The sequence below is a fragment of the Nomascus leucogenys genome, chromosome 18, assembly GCF_006542625.1.
Source record: "Nomascus leucogenys isolate Asia chromosome 18, Asia_NLE_v1, whole genome shotgun sequence".
NCBI lineage: Eukaryota > Metazoa > Chordata > Mammalia > Primates > Hylobatidae > Nomascus > Nomascus leucogenys.
In genome coordinates, this window is record NC_044398.1 from 54,045,498 (window position 1) to 54,062,294 (window position 16,797).

Genomic DNA, 16,797 nt, shown 5'->3' on the forward strand with positions numbered 1-16,797 from the left:
CTCTGCCTCCCAAGTAGCTGGCACTTCAGGTGTTTACCACCATGCTTGGAATATGTAGGGCTAATTGTTTTTGTATTTTTAGTAGAGATGGGGTTATTTTTATTTTTTGTGAGACTGTGGTCTCGCTATGTTGCCCAGGCTGGTCTCAAACCCCTGGCTTCAAGTGATTCTCCCTCCTCAGCCACCCAAAGTGCTGGGATTACAGGCATGAGTCACCGTGCCCAGCCTGCATTTTTAACAAGTACCCCATTGGATTTTCATAGACAGTTAGGTCTAAGAACCATTGTCCTGTGGTAATGACAGACAACTTGTATAAGTCAGAGAAACCTGCTTTGACATCTGGGACTATTTGTTTCTAGAAGACACTTATGCATCTTTGTCTCCTAAAATAACGTACTTAGTGTAAGATAGATAAATAAGTACATGGTGCTTCTATATTGCTTTTAATATGTCCTGTTCAAATAATCTTGGGGCATTTATCTCCTACCAAGACTAGCCAGAGGAATGTGTGTGTGTGTGTGTGGTGTGTGTGTGTGTTCCTGTTTTATCTTTTTACGGTTTACTTATTGTAATCTACACTAACTTTTTGTGTATGATACATTTCATAGTGTACCAGAAAACAGATCAGAATGGTAAAGGGAGAAAAAAATGGCCTTGACAAAGTAGTGGATGGCTGGTTACTGTGCATGTCTGCTTCTACCTAATCAGAGTAGATTTGCTAGAGGAATGCACTTAAGATGTGCAGAATCAAGAGAGTATGCCAAAAAGATACAAGGGGCTGTATGCGGCCCTGCAGTCCCCGTATTCCCAGCACTTTGGGAGGCTGAGATGGGCGAATCATTTGAGGTCGGGGTTCAAGACCAGCCTGGCCAACATTGTGAAACCCCGTCTCTATTAAAAATACAAAAAATAGCTGGGCGTGGTTGCATGTGCCTGTAATCCCAGTTGCCCAGGAGGCTGAGGCAGGAGAATCACTTGAACCCGGGAGGTGGAGGTTGCAGTGAGCCGAGATCGTGCCACTGGACTCCAGCCTGAGACAGTGAGACTCTGTCTCAAAAAAAAAAAAAAAAAAAAAAAAAGATACAGATACAAGGGAGTCATTTCAGTAGAGGATTGTATTAGGTTGTGAGGGAGGGCTGCCATAACAAAATACCGCAGACTGGGTGGCTTGAACAGCCGAAATTTATTTCCTTGCAGCCCTGGAGGCTAGAAGTTTCAGACCAAAGTTAGTTTCTTCTGAGGCTTCTCTCCTCAGCTTGTAGATGGCTGCCTTTTCCCTGTGTCCTCCCACCCGTCTTTCCTTAGTGTATGCCAGTGTCATTTTCTCCCCTTGGATAGCAGTCCTATTGGAGCAGGGCCTACCCAAGTAATTTTGAAGAGGCCATTTAGCCTTCATGATCTCTTTAAAAACTCTCTCTCCAAATACAGTCACATTCTGAGGTACTGGGAATTAAGATTTCAATATATGGGCCAGGCATGTTGGCTCAAGCCTATAATCTCAGCATTTTGGGAGGCCAAGGTGTGTGGATAACCTGAGGTCAGGAGTTCAAGACCAGCCTGGCCAACATGGTGGAACCCCATCTCTACTAAAAATACAAAAACAATTAGCCAGGTGTGGTGGTGTAATCCCAGCTACTCCAGAGGTAGAGGCACAAGAATTGCTTGAACCCAGGAGGTAGAGGTTGCAGTGAGATGAGATTGTGCCACTGTACTCCAGCCTGGGCAACAGAGAGCAACTAGATCTAAAAAACAAAAAACAAAAAACCTCTATATATGAATTTTGAGGGGACACAATTTGGCCCATAACAATCGTATATAGCCCTGACTTGTATATATTTGTATATATGCCTCATCGGAGTAACCATTGGGTTGATTAGAAATAGGGATTAATTTTTAGAAGGTGCCTGTAATCCAGAATTGAAAATCACATGCAGAAGATAAACATGGCAGGCGCCTGTATGGTGCATTGTGATGAGGATTTCTTCTAGTGGCCTCCATGGGTGATACATGACACATATCTGTATCACATGGCATCAAAAAACAACTGTGCGCTTGGAGTAATAGCCAAGTCTCTGCTAACTGTATCATCTGTTGGCTCTAGAGCCCGGGAAGAATGATCAGTTGAGACCATCTGTGCAGTAAATATTTATTTCAAAGGATGACACAAACATGGATAAGCATATTTGAGTAAAATGTCAGGTACTATTGATATCACCTACTGCTCTGGGCATAGAAACTTGATTGGAGAAATTCTTCGTCTCTAATCACCTGAACCCAGGAGGTGGAGGTTGCAGCGAGTTGAGATCATGCCACTGCACTCCAGCTTGGGCGACAGAGCAAGACTCTGTCTCAAAAAAAAAAAGAAAGAAAGAAAAAATATTTGTCTCTAGATTTCAGGGGCCATTGAAGAGCTGACCAAATCCCTGTCACTCATCTGTCTTCTCTACTATGTTTTCCCAAGACTCTGAGTTGCATCACTGCAGAAATCCTCCATTCCTTGCTAGTGGAGTTGTAGGTTTTTCAGTGACCTTCGCCTCAGGAGATGCCCAGGCTATCTCAAAACTGGCTTGGGAGAATTGCCGAGTACGTAGAAACTGCTATCCATTCCCAAAGCCACATAAGGAGAGAGACATGCTGTCAGAAAGCTACTAGTAGAAAGATGAATTATATTTTACTTGGAGGCATCTTTAGAAAATGATCTCTCTAGAAAGAAGTTTCATAGCTACTAAAATGGCAGCCTTTTTAGCAATCATCGAAAGCTTGATATTCCTTGATGACTGACAGCCTCTGTTTGACTTTTCGTGCAGTGTGCTGAAGATAAGGAAACCCGGGACCTCGTTAGGCTGCACGGAGGACTTAAGCCCTTGGCCAGTCTACTCAATAACACTGACAATAAAGAGCGGTTAGCCGCTGTCACGGGGGCAATATGGAAATGTTCCATCAGCAAAGAGAATGTGACCAAGTAAGAGAAGGCGCTCAGTATTCTGAAATGAAGATATGGCTTCTGAAACACCTTCTTGTCATTTAATGCCGTTCTAGTAGGGAGTCAATTCTAATGTTAGTCGTAGATGTACATTCTGGGTGAAGTTAGCCCAATGAAGGGATTCTTAGAATAGAAAAGAATAGAAATTGCCCACCACCTGGCAATGACTTTTTCTATGCCTCAGTGGCACTAAGAGGCTTGCTGACATGATCTCTCTATTTTGCATATGGGCAGCCATTTGAATTAGAAATATCTTTGATATTTTCTGTGGGGACCTATCAAGGTGAGTGGGTGGATTTCCCATGGAATCTTTAGAGATGGAAGTGATTTTATTCTTTTTCCTTTTCTAAAGATAAACAAGATGAATCAGCTAAATGTCAACTAACCAGTTACTCTTTAAAGAGTGGTCATTTTCAAACATGATTTCATCAGATTTGATTTTAAAGTATTTGTAAACTTTATGACCATTTGATTTATTTTAATTTTCAAATCTCTCTCTTCCTATTTTTGAGAGATTGCAATCTCAATGATGGGTATTCTGAGGCAGCTTCTCCTTGACTCCATCTGATTATTTCCTTCAACAAGAGATTCACATCCCGACCATTTAACACAAAATAAGTTTACATAATAAGTCATAGTGAAGTCATGGCTAGATTAAAAGTAACCTCGGCTAATGGAACTTTTATCTTAGTTAAAAACTCAGCTGCATCATGGTACTTAAATACAGCTGAAATTTATTTGAAAGGGAAAATGTTCTGTATAGAAACTAGTAATTTTCAAATATTTACCTTTATGTAGCTTGCTTCCTTTTGGTGTGTGTGTGTATGTGTGTGTATTTGTATCTATATATGCATACATATGTGTGTGTATATATATATGCACACATACACATATACATATATATCAGAGTGAAATTTTATGACAAGAGAGTTGCTAAAATGTATTAGTGGTTAATATAGAAGATACCTGAGAGTGACTTTTTTTTTTTTTATCCAAGTAGCATAAGCTACGACTCATTTCAAGAAACCTATTAAACCCAAATAGGTACAATAGAGCCATGTTTGATGCATTTGAAAACAAAAAATATATAACATATAATTTATTTTTATGAAACATTTAGAAGACTTCATTCAGGTAAAGTAGTCTCTGGAAGATAGGGGGAAGAAAAACCCTAGTAGAGTGGAATCTTGGACCCTCAGTTTTAGAAGAAGCTGTGGTTTTCTTAGAGGCTGTACTGCATGGTGATTAAGGGCACAGGTCTGGAGCAGATGGCTGGGTGTAGACATCAGCTCTACTATTTACCAAGCTTCAGATTAACCATCCAGTAATGGGGATTAAGTAATATCTGCATCATTGGGTTGTTGTAAGGATTGAATGAACATTTGGTAATTTTTAGCTAACCTTATACAAAAACCAATTCTCCTCTTTCTTATGATGAACTTAGGTTTCGGGAATACAAAGCCATTGAAACCTTGGTGGGACTTTTAACAGATCAGCCTGAAGAAGTACTTGTGAATGTGGTTGGGGCCTTGGGAGAATGCTGCCAAGAACATGAAAACCGAGTCATTGTCCGGAAATGTGGTGGCATTCAACCACTTGTGAACCTCCTTGTTGGAATAAACCAAGCTCTTCTTGTGAATGTTACAAAAGCAGTTGGTGCTTGTGCAGTAGAACCTGAAAGTATGACGTAAGTGGCCCTGGAGATGGAAAGATTTTATATAAGTGTTAGGGAAAACACTTGGGAGGTCACAGAATAGTGTCATCACTTAGAATTGATGTGTACAAATGATGAAAAAATACAGTGTGTAATATAAATAATCACAAGTTTACCAAATCATGAGTTACAGAGCCAAAATATTACCTTATATGAGATGGAGGGCTAAGTTGGGCATATTGGGAGGATTTACAATACACAGTAATCAATTTCCCATGTGGAAACCTTTATTCAATCAGCAAAACTTTTCTCTGTCTCCTAGGGAAGTATTACACATCTATCTAACTAGGCTCCTAGAGAGTGTCAGGTACATTCTCATAGTAGCCTGCTTGTTTCTCACCTATTCAGCAAATGTATTTTGAGCACCTGGCAAGAACTGTGAACTGATGAGGGGAAGAGACAAGAATTTTAAGTAATGATGTTGCTCCTTATTGTCTAATTAGGAAGAAAAGGCAATTTAAGAACAATAGAACAAAAAGATACAATATACATATAGAGAGATATATCCATATATAAAGATATATCTCTATATAGAGATATATATTCATATATTAAAAGATATGTATATATTCATATATGCATAAAGACATATATCCTTATATCCTATAAAGATATGTATCTTTACTCCAACAAAGGAGGAACCTGGGTGAATTAAAGCTGTTGTATTAGGGCTTTCCAGAGAAACAGAACCAACAGGAAGTGTGGGGAGGTAAGCGTATTAGTCCATTTTCATGCTGCTGATAAAGACATACCCGAAACTGGGTAATTATAAAGGAAAGAGGTTTAATTCACTCACAGTTCCACATGGCTGGGAGGCCTCATAATCATGGTGGAAGGCAAGGAGGAGTAAGTCATATCTTACATGGTGGCAGGGAAGAGAGAAGAGAGCTTGTGCAGGGAAACTGCTTTTTAAAACCATCAGATCTCATGAGACTTACTCACTATCACGAGGACAGCATGGGAAAGACCTGCCCCCATGATTCAGTTAACTCCCACCGGGTATCTCCCACAACAACGTGGGAATTCAGGATAAGATTTGGGTGGGGACACAGCCAAATCCTATCGGGGGCTTCGTCTAACCATGTATCTTATACACAAGTACTAACACCTCCATAACTCCTTTTGCATTTGGTTATTGGAATCTTAGTCTCCAGTGTTTCAGACACTAAGGAACACAAGTTGCATACGTGATTACTTTAAGGGAAGCATACTGGCTGGGCTTATAAAACCATTTTCTAATGTATTTATATTTTTGAAACATGCTTTGCTGTTCATTAGAATCTTATAAACACTTGCCAGAAATGGCTGCATGTATTTCTTTTGATCTTTTGTTCCTCTTTATTTTTTGTCTACCCAAATCTACTTGGCCACCAACTACCTCTGACGTTCTTTGAATCCTTTTCCTCCTCTCTGCTCTCAATTGGGCTCTGTCATCTTTTACCTGGACTATTGAAATGAGTCCTATTTGGCATCACCTCTAGTCTCCTCTTCCCTTTTCAGTTTGGTCCTGAACAACATTGAAATTTACTTTCCTAAACTGCATATCTGATAATGTTGTTTTCTTGGCCCACAAAACCTTGAGTGACTTCTCAATGCTAAAAACCATTTTAATGCTAAGGTGCTTAACTTGCTATTCGAAGCATTTTGTCTTGTGGCCCCATGTAACTTCTCTGCTTTCATCTTTTATTTGCAAATATCAGTTGTCTGGAGTTACATTCTTATTTGTTTTGTTTAGTTTGTTTTTTAGAGACAAGGACTCAGGCTGTCACCCAGGCTGAAATGCAGTGATGCAATCATAGCTTACTGCAACTTCAAACTCATGGGCTCAAGCAATCCTCCCGTCTTAGCTTCCTTAGTAGCTGGGACTACATCACCATGCCGTCTAATTCTTTAAATTTTTTTGTGGAGTTGGGGGTCTTGCCATGTTGCCAAAGTTAGTCTTGAACTCCTGGTCTCAAGCAGTCCTTCTGCCTCAGCCTCCCAAAGTACTGAGATTACAGGTGTGAGCCACCATACCCAGCTCCTTATTTAGTCCTTTGCATTAAACACATCTATTAAATAATGTTCTGAGCATATTTAAGGTGGGCTAGTCTAAGCTATGATGTTCAGTAGGTTAGGTATATTGAATGCACTTTTGATTTATGATATTTTCGACTTATGATGGGTTTATTGGGACATAACCCCATTGTGAGTTGAAGAGTGTCTGCATTGAATTGTATTTATTATAGATTAGAACTTACTCTTGAAAAGCCTCTACTTCTATTCTGTATCTCAGCTTTAATGATTTCTGTGTAAGTCATTACCAGGTTATCTAGTTGCCACCTTGAAATTCCTTCTAAATGTTATCATTGCATTACTTTTCGAAATGAGTCTTTAATTTCTCATTAATATAACTATTTTAAGCAAGTATTAGATTTATTGACTTTTCAGCTGTATCCATTGAAGAAAAGGCCAGAGAAAACAGCTATATTCTTTTCATATTCTGAATCTCAAAGAACCTACCAAGTTTTGAAACAGTAAAATGGAAATGAAAAAAAAATCATTGATAAAAACAAGCCTGAAGGACCTGATTGAGCTGGGGAGACAGACAAGTGAAGTGATAATTTTAAAATAGTAAAGTAGATGATGAGAAGGCAGTAAACATTTATTAGTAATGCACAAAACTAGTTTGTGGAGTCTTAGGAGTGGCTTGACTTCCGGTTAATGGCATGAAACCTACAAAAAGAGAGCAAAAGTAGAGAAAAAGTTATATTCATCCAAACAGGGGAATGGCCACAACTCCAAATTTTAAAATGTAAAATGCACCTGCAAAATGCTATGAATTATTGACCCATATGTAATATGTTGACTTTTAACACATGCCTCTTCAGATCTCAAGATTTCCCCCCAAATAAGTGTCATGGTCATTCGAAGCATAGTCAACCTTTTTTTTTTTTTTTTTTTTAAAGAGCAGAGATTAGGGGAAGTGAATGGGTCTTGGAAGAAGTGAAGACTTTGCCATCAGAGACCCAGTTTTGCATTGTGAGGCATCAGAAGTGGAGCCTTGGGAAAAGTCATATGGACATGTCATTTTGTTTTGTCTACAACAGCCTTCCAGCCAAGGGGGATTACTGGAGACATTTCGGAGTGAAAAGGGTGTTAGAGACAATGATTGCCAGATTATAACACAAAAAGAAACTGTAAACTTTTATAGATTTAGAGTAAACCAGATTGACTGTTTGAATGCTCAAAACTGAATGACAATGTGTTCTCAGTGTGAAAGGGATTGCAGGTTGTTGTGTGATTGTATTTGAGGTGATTCCATCACAAAAGCAAACAGATAAATTCAAATAACTTCCTTACAGTCACAAGGCTGTTAAAACAGTATATTGTTTCTTAATAAGAGAATCAAAAAATTATATAAAGTTTTTGTTTGCTTTTTTTTTTTTTTTTTGAGGTGGAGTCTGGCTCTGTCGCCTAGGCTGGAGTGCAGTGGCGTGATCTGGGCTCACTGCAAGCTCCGCCTCCCGGGTTCACGCCATTCTCCTGCCTCAGCCTGTTTCTGTTTTTCAGAGACAAGTGCTCACTCTGTCACCCAGCCTGGAGTGCAATGGTGCCATCACTGTTCACTGCAGCCTCGAATGCTTGGGCTCAAGCAATCCTCCTCCCTCAGCCTCCCAAGTAGCTAGGACTACAGGTGTGCTACTTGTTTTCAAAAAATTTTTTTGTAAAGACAGGCTTTTAAGCTCCTGTCCTCAAGGAGTTCTCCTGTGTCAAACTTCCAAAGTACTTAGGATTACAGATGTGAGCCACCATGCCTGGTCAAAATCATAGAAAGTTTTGCAAAAGATTTTATAAGGCAGCCTAAGTAGTTTTAAAAGCAAGTAGTCAGAGCTCAGAAAAGAAACAGAAAAATCATTGAACAAAAAGCCTGGATAGGAGTAAAAGAAATATAATAAACACAACTAAAAACACAGCCAGGAATGTGATGTATAGGAAATAAAAAATAAAAATATATATAATGTTAATAGAAAAATGGATAAATATGGAACCCAAGGAGAGCCAACATAAACGTAATTGGTATTCCTCAAGAAGAGGTTGGAACCAATGGAATATGATCTTAAGTAAAGATACAACAGAAGAAAACTTTGCTGTGAGTCTTTATCTCAAAAAGACCCCAAAAGATCTTAGTAATATTAACACAAAAAACCAACAGCAACACATATGCTGATAAAATTACTTGCATTTCAGAAGGAAAAAAATGAGTACATCCAGGCAAAAGAAGCAAACCATTGGCTTTAAACTTCTCTGCATCTTCTTTTAATGACACAAGCCATTGATTAAAACATCCTGAGAGAGAAAAAACATTGCCTGAGAATTTCATATTAGCCAAGTTATCCTTCACATGTGAAGGCAATAACATATTCTTAAGCATACAGGATTAGTGAATGTAGTACTCTCTAGCTCTCCCTGCAAAAACTACTTGATGACAAAATCCCAGTCAACCAAGAAATTACTCAAAGTACTTTAAAATAGTAAAACTATGGCTAAAAGATACCAGTGGAAACCTTTTGAGTTCATTTAAATATTAAGCTAAGACAAAACAATGAAAGAATCATCATTAGGGAGAGTCATCTCTATATTATAGAAATGGATAATTATAATTTAATAATACAACTGACAAAAATCAAAACAAAGTCATCTCAGGGCAGATGTGTAAGTATGGAAATTTTATCGTCTTTCACATAAAAAGTCAATAGACATGGTACAAAACATTATTTTAACTATCAATCATCTCTCATCTATTCATCTGTTTTATCTATCTGCCTTATCTTTCCATCAATCCTTCTATCTACCTAAAGACATAAAGAGATATCCAGAATAATTTACATTAGCAGCTAATGATTGTTATTACAGTATGGTAGGATTTTGGGGTCATTTGTTAATGCTTTGTATTTTTCTGTACAGTCTACATGATAAATATATGTCACCTTTACAAAATCAAATTTCTTAACACCTTGTACAATCCCATTTTGTTCATACGTGTAGTGTATAATGGCTAAACATATGGATTCTGGAACCACTGCCTGCAATACCAGTCGCATCATTCACCAACTATTTTTCCTTTGGCAAATTGTAAATGACTCAGTGTCTTGGTCACCATATACATAAAATGGGGATAGTATGGTACCTATGTCATTGGGTTGTTGAGATGATTAAGTGAATTTATATATGTAAAGTGACTGACATACAATAAGTGCTGTGTGTAAATGTAGACTAGTATTGTTGAGGTAGCAATAGGTTCAATTAATAGAAATTTTAAAAGATAATACATAACTAGAAAATGAAAGTCAGATTGCATAGTATGTATATTCATCTGTATAAGATGATTTTGCCTCTTGATTATGTTTCTCTTATATCAAGACATGTTATTTAATTTGCCATAAATTGAAACAAAGGGCCTTAAATGGCAAATAATTCCCATTAAACTCTCACCTGCAGTAAAGGAGCTTTGAGGGCATGTCATAGATATGTGAACAGGCCATAAATAATTCAGGCCTTTGTGTGTCATGCTAATTTGGATTTTGTTTTGAGGTCAGTTGAGAATCATTGAAGGTTTTTAGCATTAATAGAGACAGGAAACCTTGTTAGGGGATCATCATAGGTGAGAGGTGAAGGTGGCTTAAACTAACCCTATAAAACATAATGTAATAAAAATAGAGAAATTGATAGGTTGAATAAAGACCTATGATGGAAGAGAATGGATGCGACCAAGTGAATGATTGAACATGAGTTACAAAGAGAGGGAGGAGTCATAGATGATGTTCGGTTTGCTGGCTTGGGTAACTATATGGATATTGGTACCACTTACTGGTAGAAGATGGTTGAAGAAAGAGTGAACTTCGTGAGAGGAGAGACAAAGTCAATATGTTCATTATTATACCTCCAATGCCTAACCCAGGACCATGATCAGGGTAGGCACCTGACAAATGCTTCTTGTATAATGAATGAATGGTGGGTTCAGTTATGGTTGTGTAGAGACATTGAGGTTCCTATGGGACACCCAAGTGTTGATGACAACTAGTCAATTGGGTATTCATGTCTAAAGCTTAGTTAGATTAGAGGGGTGGGTTGGGTGTATAATATTATGAATATTTGGTAACTTATGTCATGGATATATGTAAGAGGTTGTGAGGAAGAGAAACAGAGCAAAAAGAGAAAGACAAAAACAGAAGCTTATTGAACTCAATCATTTAAGGAGCATGAACTCAATCGTTATGAGAATGAAGAAAAAGTCTCTGTAAAGAAACAGAGGCATCAGCCAGAGAGTTGTAAGGGGAACTAGAAGAGTGAGTTATAGAAAAAACAGGCAAGAGAGTGTTTAAAGGAGGTAAAGAGGTCAAACATGTCAAATTCTATAGCAAGACCTTGTAAGATAAGGACTAAACTTCCCTTTTTTGTGCAACAACAAAGTTAGTGAATCCTTTTGTACCTGTGAACATAGGCATCCCACATGTGTTTTTATAAATACAGTAAGTTTCAGAAAACAGTATTTTAACTTTGATAAGAATCAGAACAGCATTACTCTTTGCATTATGTTTCAGGCATGGCTATTATTGCTAGATTTATAGGACCTACTGCATCTTTGCGCTTTAAGTCTTACATGGTAAGGAAATGACAAATCCCTCTCTCCTATGTAAATCTTCTATAATTCACGGGTTAGGAACTTGTTTTAATGACTAGCAGTTTTATGTTTTAGTGATTTGGCTGTGGCTATGGTAAAAACTTGGGTCACATATCAGCATAAACATATAAACCCTTAGCACAGTTTTATTAACTTTGTGGAGTAGAATTCATAGCAACTCTCTTCCTTTATATATTTCTCAGTAGGAATAAGAAATATCATCTTAATATTAAAAGTTTGGCTACTGAAGTAAAAGTGATTTTTATGAAACCAATGATTTTGTAAAACTCTATTTACTTTTTCCAGTATTCCAGACTACTTCTTTTAAAAACTCAGTATAAATTATTTCATACTAATTATGCCTTATGCCCCACCACCAGATCTAAAATGGGACAATAGGTATCCTGACACATTAAGTTTATGAAAAAGTAGATTTTTGTGTGCTGAATTTTCATTTCTTGTTTAGTAAGTATCAAGTAATGTCTATTTGATACTTACAAAATTCATCTGGAGATAATTTGGCCTTCAAGTATATAAAATCACAACAACATTGCAAAAAACCATTAACATTTGTGTTTTGGGGAACATAATTTTCTGATAAAATATTATAAAATGTCAAACAACTAAAAAATTGAGGTTAAAAACTTCAGAAATATCTATGATTTATTTTTCCACACCTCAGGATCTTTGCTTTCTTTGTAAAAAATTTTCTGCTGAATTTTACTTTGAAATAGCATTGGACTTGTGGAAAAGTTGCAAAAGCAGAGAGACAACACAGAACACAGAATTCCCATGCCCTTTACTCAGCTTCCCTTAACCTTAACATCTTACATAGTCGTGCATTTCAGAAACCTTCCATTATTCTAGTCCAGATTTTTGACTTTGAAGTGTGTTTTAAAGGTTTCATCACATGAATTTTGTTTATTTTTGTCCAGTTAATTTATAATTATTTTGTCCTCTTTGTGGATTGTGGAAATGTTTTTTTTTTTCCCCCTCTGTCATCATGTCCTCAGACTGATTGGTTGTTTTTAATGAGCTCCATTGAATTCTGTATGGTAATTCTATATCTTGCCACTTTACAGAATTCTCTTATTGGTTGAGTTCCTTTTATTGTTAATTCTCAAAGACAATGTTTGATAAACTATGGTTTATGGGCCAAATCTTACTTTTATAAATAAAGTTTTATTAGAACTTAGTTACCATCATTAATTTATATATTGCCTTTGGCTGCATTTGTACCATAGTTGCAGAGTTGAATAGCTGTGGCAGAGATTGGATGGCCCACAAAGACTAAAGACTAAAATAATATCTAGCTCTTTACAGAAAAATTTGCTCACCTCTGCTCTAGGGTTAGAGAAAGTGTTCCTTTTTTTTTTTTAGTTGGAGTCTCACTCTGTCACCCAGGTTGGAGTGCAGTGGCACCATCTTGGCTCACTGCAACCCTTGCATCCCCGGCTCAAGCAGTTCTCTTGTCTCAGCATCCCAAATGTTACTCCTTTAAAATTCTTATTCTTTAAATTGATTATCTCCTCTAATTTCATTAGCTAATTCCCTAGTTCCTTCTTGAATAGTAATGGAGATAGGGATCCTCTTTGTCTTGTTCATAATTTTAGTGGGGATGCCTCTAGTGTCTCTCTATGAAGTAAAAGAATAACCTTAGGTTTAAAGTGTATATATTTTATCATATTAAAATAATCTCTCAATTTCTATGTTTAAAGTGTTTTTTGCCATTGTAGTGGCTCATGCCTGTAATCCCAGCACTTTGGAAGGCCAAGGCAGGAGGATCACTTGAGGCCAGGAGTTTGAGACCAGCCTGGAAAACATAATGAGGCCCTGTCTCTACAAAAACTTTAAAAATTAGTTGAGCATGGTAGCGTGCACCTGTAATTCCAGCCTCTCAGGAGGTTGAGGTGGGAGGATTATTTGAGACCAGGAGTTTGAGGCTGTAGTAAGCCATGACTGCATCACTGTACTCCAGCCTGGATGACAGAGTGAGACCTTGCCTCAAAAATAATTTTTTTTAAAAGTGTTTTTATTAGGATTGGATATTGAATTTTGTCAAAGGCTTTCTGAGCATTTGTGGGGACTGTGCTCTGTATGTTTCATTATGATTTTTTTCTTATTCCTATTAATATAGGGAATTATTAATGCATTTTCAAACATTGAACTAACCTTGCATTCCTGGAATAAGTCTCACTTAGTCATAGTGATTTTGTAATGTGATATATAGTGATTTTCTTAATGTGATACAGGACTCTGTTAGCTAATATTTAGCATTTTTGTAATAATATTCATGAGTGATATTGGTCTGTAGTTTTTCTTTTTTCTGTTTTTTTTCTGGCTCTTTATCAAATCTAGTTATCAATGTTATACTTGCTTCACAAGAGGAATCGGGATTTTTTTTTCATTTTCAATACTCTGAAATAGTTTATTGAGCAATGGGACTACCTGGTCTTTGAAGGTTTGGTAGAAGTCTCCTGTGCAATTATATGGACCTACTGTTTTTTAAAAAATTATTTAATAGCTTTCTCTAGTTCTTCTATGTAAAGTGGTCTATTTATGCTTTTTATTCTACTGAGCTCAATTTTGGAAATCTGCATTTTATTAGGAAATGTTCAATTTCCTTTAAACTTTCAAATTTATTTGAATAGTGGCCTGCAAACTAATCTCTTAATGATGTTTAAATTTTGCCTGGTTCAATGGTTATTTTTTTCCTTGTCATTTTAAATTTTTGTATATGTGAGCTTTCTTCTTTTTTTTTTTCCTCCCTATCAAGTTAGCTAGTATGGTTTCTCTATTTTGATTTTTGTTTCTGAAAGTTTTTTATTAACTGGATGTACTGTTCTTTTATTTTCTCCCACATAAATTTCTGCTTTTATCTTTATTCATTTTGGTCTCTTTTGGTTTATATTGTAGCTATTTTTCTAATTATTTTAATTCTTTTTAAAAATAATAAAAGTTGCTTATGTTATGAATTTTCCTTTGACATTGCTTTAAATGTAACCTGTAATTTTGATGTATAGTACTTTCATTATCATCATTTTTAGAAGTATCCTAATTTCACTTTGTATTCCCATTAGCCCAATTGCTTAATAGAATTAATGAGAATTTTTTCTTTAAAATTTTTTTTAACTACACAAAGAATTTTACTTTTTGCTTTTGTTAGATATTTCTCATACTACATTTTGATCAGAGTATGTTGACTTTTTTATTTCAACTGTTAATGAAGCTTATTGATGCTTTCTTTATGACTTAACAGAAGATGAATTATTGTGAGCATTTTATGGGTACTGGGATTCTATTTCTTTTTTCTCCCTTCCTTCCTTCCTTCCTTCCTTCCTTCCTTCCTTCCTTCCCTTCCTTCCTTCCCTTCCTTCCTTCCTTCCTTCCCTCCTCCTCCCTCCCTCCCTCCCTCCTTCCCTTCCTTCCTTCCTTCCTTCCTTCCTTCCTTCCTTCCTTCTTTCTTTCTATTAGACAGGGTCTCTGTCTGTCGCCTGGAATGCAGTGGTGCAATCATAGCTTACTGCAGCCTTGGATTCCTGGACTCAAGCAATCCTACCACCTCAGCCTCCCAAGTAGCTAGGACTACAGGTATGTGCCACCACATCCAGCTAATTTCAAAAATTTTTTGTAGAGATGTGGTCTTGCTCTGTTGTCCAGGCTGGTCTTGAACTCCTGTCCTCAAGTGATTCTCCCCCCTTGGCTTCTCAAAGCACTGAGATTACAGGTGTGAGCCACCGTACCCTGCCAGTGCTTGGGATTCTTTATCAACAGAGTATAGAGTTTGATGTGTATTCCCCAGATCTACTTTATGTTACTTATGTCTTCTATCTTACTATTTTGTGTGAACTTGATCTGTTTTATGCTATAACTGCTGTATAAAATTCTCTTATTATTAGTGCACTTTTATCTAAATCTTCTTACATCTTCTATAGTAGGTGCTGTATTATTTGGTGCATAAATGTTTCTAATGGTTATAAATTATGACTTTTGATATTTCAAGTGCTGTTCTTTGTCAAGTTTAATGTGTTTTGGCTTGATTTCTACTTTGTCTGATAACAGAATATTTATCCTTGCTTTCTTATTGTTTCCATTTGCTTGATATATCTTGATCTACCCCTTTTTAGTCTTTCTGAATCATGTTGTTTTGGATGTGCCCTTGCATGCAGTATATAAATTGGGTCTTGTTTTGTGAGTCAATTAAACATAGTTTTTGTTTTAATGAGTTAAACACAGTCACATTCATTGATATGAATAATGTTTAGTTTCAACAATGTCATAATTTTTTATAATTATATTTTGCTATAAGATTTGCAGTCTTTGTTCTTTAATTTGTTATTGCTTGCTCTTTAATTTGTTGTTCTTTAGAAAGGTTTGCATTTTTGTTCTAGTGGTTACCTTTGTACCTATAAATTTTTCCAGTGTCCTCATCCTCCTTCTTATTTAATCATTCACTATTTAGTTTTTTTTGTTTTTTGTTTGTTTGTTTTTGTTTTATTTTGTTTTTGTTTTTTGGGACAGAGTCTCACTTTGTTGCCCAGGCTGGAGTGCAGTGGTGCAACGTTGGCTCACTGCAACCTCTGCTTCCTGGGTTCAAATGATTCTCCTGCCTCCTCCATCGTAGTAGCTGGGATTACAGGCATGCATCGCTACGCCTAGCTAATTTTTGTATTTTTAGTAGAGACAGGGTTTCAACATGTTGACCAGGCTGGTCTTGAACTCCTGACCTCAAATGATCCACCCACCTCAGCCTTCCAAAGTGCTGGGATTACAGGCGTGAACCACTGTGCCCAGCCCATTCAGTATTTAGTTTCTCAGTTTGTATTGGTTTCTTTTAATTCTCATCTGTTGCCTGTATGGTAATCAATAGAATCATTCTATTTTTCTTTTTCTCCCTTCCTTTTCCTCCCATTTTTAAAGTGCATTATTTCTGTTTCGTTATATATAACATTCAAACATTATTATTCCACCATTGACCATGCCTTTGTTTTAAACTTAGTTCAACAGTTACATATATATTTGCTTATATAATCTATGCATATGTGATTCAATTAGCTTAAGTTCTGTAGTCTTAGTTTGGAGCCCATCCTCTAGGAGAATCTTTAAAAAGGGCTCATGGGTGCAGAATTCCCTAAATTCTTACATGTTAAAACTTTCTAAAAATACTCAGTGGACAGCCTTGCTAGATATAAAGTTCTTTTATTTTTACTGTTGTTGTTTTCTTTTCTTTTTTTCTTTTTTCTTTCTTTTTTTTTTTTTTTTTGAGGCAGAGTTTCACTCTGTCACCCAGGTTGGAATGCAGTGGCACTGCAACCTTGACCTTCTGGACTCAAGTGATCCTCACACCTCAGCATACCAAGTACGTGGGACTACAGGCACATCCCACCATGCCCGGCTAATTTTTGTAGTTTTTATAGAGACAAGGTTTCACCATGT

General features: G+C 36.8%; 1 protein-coding gene across 1 annotated transcript in view; it reads left to right on the forward strand.

Annotated features, from left to right (window-relative positions):
* The window catches only part of ARMC4 (armadillo repeat containing 4), a 185,329-nt gene that overhangs the window by 59,374 nt on the left and 109,158 nt on the right, over positions 1–16,797 (forward strand). Inside the window, exons 15-16 of the mRNA XM_030798068.1 lie at positions 2,808–2,962; positions 4,428–4,670. Coding sequence (XP_030653928.1) covers positions 2,808–2,962; positions 4,428–4,670 — 398 coding nt within the window. The remainder of the gene's footprint in view (positions 1–2,807; positions 2,963–4,427; positions 4,671–16,797) is intronic.